General features: G+C 42.3%; 1 protein-coding gene across 5 annotated transcripts in view; it reads right to left on the bottom strand.

The window, feature by feature from the left end:
- The window catches only part of SUPT7L (SPT7 like, STAGA complex subunit gamma), a 46,479-nt gene that overhangs the window by 2,596 nt on the left and 37,398 nt on the right, over positions 1-6,485 (bottom strand). For all 5 annotated transcript variants that reach the window (XM_080685254.1, XM_080685253.1, XM_080685250.1 and 2 more), the window contains exons 2-4: positions 5,277-5,887; positions 1,177-1,501; positions 38-275 (exon numbers count right to left, since the gene is read on the bottom strand). In XM_080685254.1, coding sequence (XP_080541380.1) covers positions 38-275; positions 1,177-1,501; positions 5,277-5,689 — 976 coding nt within the window. In that variant the 5' untranslated portion in view covers positions 5,690-5,887. The remainder of the gene's footprint in view (positions 1-37; positions 276-1,176; positions 1,502-5,276; positions 5,888-6,485) is intronic.

The following is a 6,485-nucleotide window of genomic DNA, read 5'->3' as shown; positions in this document are numbered from 1 at the left end:
GCTAGCCCAGAATCAAGTGTAAGTTGATTTCTCTTACTTGAAGCCTGCGGTGAAGCCTCAACCTCCAGGTTAGATGGGAAGCGCTCACTCTGAGCCCCGAGGACTCCCATGGGCAGTGACTGGTCTCCAGAAGCAAGGTCAGCCTCCAGTTCCTCACTGATGGGGAAGGTGATGTCACTCACAGGTTCCTCCTTGATCTTCACAGGTTTCGTGTCCTCTGTGGCCTTCTCAGGATTGACAATCCTTTCATACTCCTCAGAAAGTTGCTTACTAATCTGTTGGCAAGCAAGAGACAATTTTCCAAGGAAATGCTAGAAACAAGTTAGATAGCATGGAAAAGCCAACAGAAGATGAATAAAGCACCCACTGCCAATGGAAGGAATCTGCTTAAGATGTTGAGTTTGCATTTGTAAACGAAAGACATGTAAAGAAAATCTGTTTGTAGAGAGTGCGTGTGTGTCATTATTTAAAAGTTACATAAAGGTGAAAAATAGAGATAAATCAGAAATGGGACAAAAGATCACATTTTTGGATATAAAAGTAACAGTTAACATATGTACCCCAGGTGGGTAATGAATAGTATAGAGACTCTGGATCACTTAGCAAAGACTTTTTGTTGGGTGTTAAAAATTCCTTATGGCCAAAACCGGTTTGGCTCAGTGGATAGAGCGTCGGCCTGCGGACTGAAGGGTCCCGGGTTCGATTCCGGTCAAGGGCATGTACCTTGGTTGCGGGCACATCCCCAGTGGGGGGTGTGCAGGAGGCGGCTGATCGATGATTCTCTCTCATCGATGTTTCTAACTCTCTATCCCTCTCTCCCTTCCTCTCTGTAAAAAATCAATAAAATATATTTAAAAAAAAATTCCTTATGATATTTTAGATTTGGGGAAACCCAAACAGTGAGCAAATTGCTTGCATAAGGCCACAGTGGTTAAGAGATGAGATATTTCTGGGTCTAACCCAAAATGGTGTCTCTCCCTGCCTTCCCACCCGTGGGCAGTATCACTTCCCTCTGTTTTGTCTGGCCAGGTCATTGATGGGGCCAGTGAATCTCATCTAGGGCCATGAGGAAAGGAGGTTATGTCCTCTGTTCCAAGATCCCGTGCTCTGCATTCTACAGCAATTGTGGGATCCTGCTGAACACGCTAGACTGCGTTCTCCACGGCGTCACCTCACCTGTAGCATGTAACTGTGATAGTCCTTGATGCGGTGCTGCCAGAACTTCTGGAGGGAGAGCACACTGCCAATGCCCACTTCATGGAATACCTGCTCCATGACGTCAGGAAAAGGAGTCTGCCCCAGTCGGGCCTCCCGATCCACAGCAAAGCGTAGCAACTTGGTGAACTTAAGGCAATACTCATGTGCCACATCAGTCAGGGTCTCCAGGACGCTTTCATTTGCACACTCAAAGCCTGCATGGGCCAGGATGGTGGCCACTGCCTGGTAGAGGAGCTGCCGGCAGGAGTGCCAGCTGAGTTCAGTCACAGGTTCCCCTTTTCCACTGAAAGCAGAGACAGGGTAGTAGTGTTACTAGTGCTCCTGCGAAAGGGTGACCTGTCCTGTCTCCCTAGAACAGGGGTGGGCAAACTTTTTGACTCGAGGGCCACAATGGGTTCTTAAACTGGACCGGAAGGCCGGAACAAAAGCATGGATGGAGTGTTTGTGTGAACTAATATAAATTCAAAGTAAAGGAGCGGAGGGGAGAGCAAGAGAACCGGATAGAACAGCCGGATCCGGCCCGCGGGCCGTAGTTTGCCCACGGCTGCCCTAGAAGTTTTACAATCCCAATCAAACCACTGGCCCCGCTTTCCAGGAAAATTCTATGCAGTTACATAGCCCAGTTTTCTTTACTGCGCGATGGGGTATGTTTAAGCAACCCAGTCTTATCTCTGAGCTCCTCCAGTTACATAAAGCTTGAATAAGGCAATACATGCCTATAAGAAACAGTGTAAAAGGGTGTCTAGTAAAAAGGAAGTTTCCTGCCGAAACCGGTTTGGCTCAGTGGATAGAGCGTCGGCCTGCGGACTGAAGGGTCCCGGGTTCGATTCCGGTCAAGGGCATGTACCTTGGTTGCGGGCACATCCCCAGTGGGGGGTGTGCGGGAGGCAGCTGATCGATGTTTCTCTCTCATCGATGTTTCTAGCTCTCTATCCCTCTCCCTTCCTCTCTGTAAAATATCAATAAAATATATTTAAAAAAAAAAAAAGGAAGTTTCCTTCTTATACCAATTGCTCCATTTTGATTACTGTTAGGATCTGACTGACTTTAACAGTAGAGCTCAGACACTGCTCAGTGGTGCTCAGGTTACTTCACTAGAACATGGTTTCCTCACATGCTGGGCAACATACGGCCTTTCAGAAATTTACAGTCCCAATCAGGAGATGCTTATATAACTGCAACAGACCATTTGTAAAACTGGGAAAGCAACTCAATTTTATAAAAGCAACTTAAAACATATACCGTTTACACAGCATTTTTATCCTCTCCTATGCTGTGAAATGGGTAGCATCCATATTATTATCCCTATTTGGCAGGTGAGAAAACAGGTTCAGAGGGGCTCACTTGCCAAAAGTTGTTTGGGTATTATTAATAATGTCACGTGGAGCTTCTGACTCCAGATCCCATGTTCTTCATAATACAACAAGTTGCACTTAATCACTATTGCAGAAATCTTAATCTTTCTAAGAAAAAACTTCAAAAAGCTGTCTGATTTCCAAAAACAATTTCTAACAATCCTGTAATAATGTACCTGTTTCCTGAAATTTCTTATCAATCCTCTGTCTCCCCTTAACAAAGGAAGTAAGTAGTTAAAATATAAAAAGTAGGAAGCAGAAAATGATTCTTCCCTGCTCCATACTTGGCATGTGTCACCATTTGCTGTACAAAGAATGCTTGAGGAGCTATCCACCCACTTTACTATTATCTGCTCAGTAGCAACTACTGCAATTCACACAATAGTTGGATTATAAGAAAACCAACTGCCAAATAACTTTTCACTTACTATTTCCATCATCATTTCCCAGGCCAGTATCTATGCCAAATGCTTTAGGCCTCAGAAATGCCTAATAAACAGACAGCTTCTCTTGAGTAATATATGGACCTATATATTTTCAAAGGAAAATAATTCTTTTGGCACTCCTATACCTGATGCAAATTATTTTTGTTAGACAGCTTCTTAAATATGTATAAAACAAACTAGGAATGAACGTTGGATGTTTATAGCTCTTCTTAACAAAGTTAGAAATTTGACACAAACTGCAAAATTCTAAATAACACCATCAATTTACTATGATGGATGTTATTACTTTGTTACCACTGAATTCCCTCAAAATGGCACTGATGGCTACAGAGCAAGTGTTTTTAAGTTGGGCATCTCTATAAGGATATGTGCCACACATGTTATTACACAGTTATTCCTCCCACATTCACTATTCCAAAGACTCCACAGCGACATCATCTGGCCTTCATTTGGCCCACTGCAACTTTTACATATTATATTTATTCCTGTTCTTTCCTCATTAGTTTGCAACAATTACAATAGTACCATTATCATCAATAGGCAGATGCAATAAGGGATATACAGTATTACTTACGTAGACTTTTGCCAAACAAATTTAACCTGAATCTAATCTTGAGGAAATATCAGCAAATCCAGTAAGTGGCAGATTCTACAAAACGAATGACCTGAACTCTTAAAAAAATAAAATGCAATACATGAATCTTTTATTAGGTCCTGGATTGTGGAAAATTATCTACAAATGATATTTTGGGAACAACTGGTGGAATCTGAATATGGACTTATTATATGATATCATTTAATTAGCATCCATTTACTTCGGTATTATAATAATAAGATTGGGATTATGTAGGAAAATTTCCTTATTCTTAGAATAAGGTGAAGAATTTAGGCATGAAAATGCTTGCAACTTTAAAATATTTGGCATAAAAAAGTGTGTTTGTGTGTACACACACATACGGGAGAAAGTAAATATGCCATAATGTTAACAATTGGTGAATCCAGGTTAAGGGTACTTGGGTGTTCATTGTACTGGTATTTAAACTCTCTGAAGGTCTGGCAAATTTCAAAATGAAAAAAAGTAGTAATTTGGCACCAAATGTAAACATACACACTGACGTCTAGTAGTAGTATGAGGTTATAAGTCAGTCATTTAGAGCATCTGGAGCAGGACTTCTCAAACTGAAACACACGCATGAATCTCCTGGAGATTTGTTAAAATGATGATTCTAATTCAGTGAGTCTAGGTGGGGCCTGACATTGCATTTCTTTTTTATTTTATTTTATTGATTTTTACAGAGAGGAAGGGAGAGGGATAGAGAGTTAGAAACATCGATCAGCTGCCTCCTGCACACCCCTTACTGGGGATGTGCCGGCAACCAAGGCACATGCCCTTGACCGGAATGGAACCTGGGACCTTTCAGTCCGCAGGCCGACGCTCTATCCGCTGAGCCAAACCGGTCAGGGCTGACACTGTATTTCTAACAAGCTCCCACGTGATGCAGATGCTGCTGATCTTCAACCAGATATTGAGTAGCAAGGATCAAGAATGTTTTTATATTATTATTCCTTAAACTATGTTATCAAAATGAAAATAAATAATTTAAAAATCCCAGAATAACAATGCCAGAATAACTCTATGAATCTCAACTTGAGGACACTGAGCTAAAACCACACCGGCCTGTTCTACACAGTGTAGTACCTTGTTCCCTGTAAAGTGCATGGTACATAGTTTGCACTCAATAAACATTTGTGGCATCAGAAAAAAAAACACAGACTTCGGGTTTTGGAGATCAGGATTCAAGTCTTAGACTTCCCATTAATTACCTGCGCAACTTTGGCCAAGTCAGTGACTCTTAGTTTCCTCATGGAAATGTTGTTGCATGTTTAACACGGTTGTTGGAAAGATTTTTTGAGAAAAGTAGATATACACTGAGTGGCCAGATTATTATGATCTCTGAACGCATAATAATCTAGCCACTCAGTGTATATCCTATATAATAAGAGGCTAATATGCAAATTGTCCCCTCGACCAGGAGTTCGACCAGCAGGCAGGCCGGCCAACCGCCCATGTCCCCTCCCCCTGGCCAGGCTGGCCGGACCCCACCCATGCACGAATTCATGCACCAGGCTTCTAATATACACACACACACACACACACACACACACACACACACACACACACTCTGAGTGGCCAGATTATTATGCGTTCAGAGAGCATAATAATCTGGCCACTCAGTGTAGTAAACCCTTAACTTACCGATAAAAGTCACTTTCCGGGTCACTGTGCCGAATCTGGAATGGTGCATTGGGATTCTTACAATCTAAAGGCAGGAGGTCATCAGGAAGAGGAGGTGACCCAGGGCAAGAGGGAAGAGGTTCGCTGTCTTCGGTCTTTACACCCTCTGTCTGTTGCTGATTCTGGGCCTGAGCTGTAGCAATGAGGCTGCGCAGACGTCGGTTGTGCTGGATTAGCTGAATGGTGTGGATGGTGAGGCTGCACGGCTCTGAGGGGATATCCAGCATCGTAGGGGGCTTGGGCTTGTTGGCTGAGGGTTGGTGCAGGGGTGGGTCATGGACTTCCACCAGACGGAACTCCCGTGGCAGCAAATCAAAGGAACTTCTGTTGGTCTGGCTTGATGAGATTGGTATCTCTCCCCAGTATCTCAACATTTTTAAATAAGGAAAGCTTTCAAGTTAAGTGTAGATGATATCCTAAAAGTAGTGTTTTTAACTCTCTGGCAGATATAGTTTATAGGTTTCTGAAGTGAAAGAAATGAAGTCTAGTTGTTATTTACATAAAAAGTAGGCTGTTCAAGACCACTTAGAAAAATGTCAGTGTCAGCAACTGTAGGAATAAAGATGTTCTCCCTGCAGAAATTAAGAGAAATACAACTGTTACATGACAGTCATCAAATCACCCATGATGATAATACCTACTGGACTGAATGAACCACAAGGTGGAATTTGGATTATAGCATCTGCGACTCTATTTTCCATCTCACTCCACTAACTTACTACCAGAATTACCATCTTCCCCAATCCTGAACAACCTGCAAACCCAGTTACTTAAATGAGATCTGAAATATCTCTCAGAGTATCTTGACACATATGTCCTGGATCAGCAGGAGAAAAGGGAGTAAAGTTAAAAACAGGAAGAGGTGGTTCTCATTCTGTGCGTCAGGTATGGGAACTTTTAACTGGTCCTGGTGGAAAATGTATTAACAGTAATCTTAACGTGTTCAATTTCTGGAAGAATCTGAGACATTTCTGTTGACTCCTAATTGGTACTCCCTTCCTCCAGGCTCTCCTTGTGTCTAACTTATTCTCCAGTGCTGCTAAACTTACTCTTTAAAAACGCAGATTAATGGCTTCCCATTGCCTTTTGGAAAAAGCCAGTTAGAATTCTTTGGCCTATCATTCAACAGAATTCAAAATCTGTCTGCAACCCAGCTTTCCAGATTCATTG

The sequence above is a fragment of the Plecotus auritus genome (assembly GCF_963455305.1).
Source record: "Plecotus auritus genome assembly, chromosome: 8".
Lineage (NCBI taxonomy): Eukaryota > Metazoa > Chordata > Mammalia > Chiroptera > Vespertilionidae > Plecotus > Plecotus auritus.
This window is presented reverse-complemented; position numbering and strand designations above follow the sequence as displayed.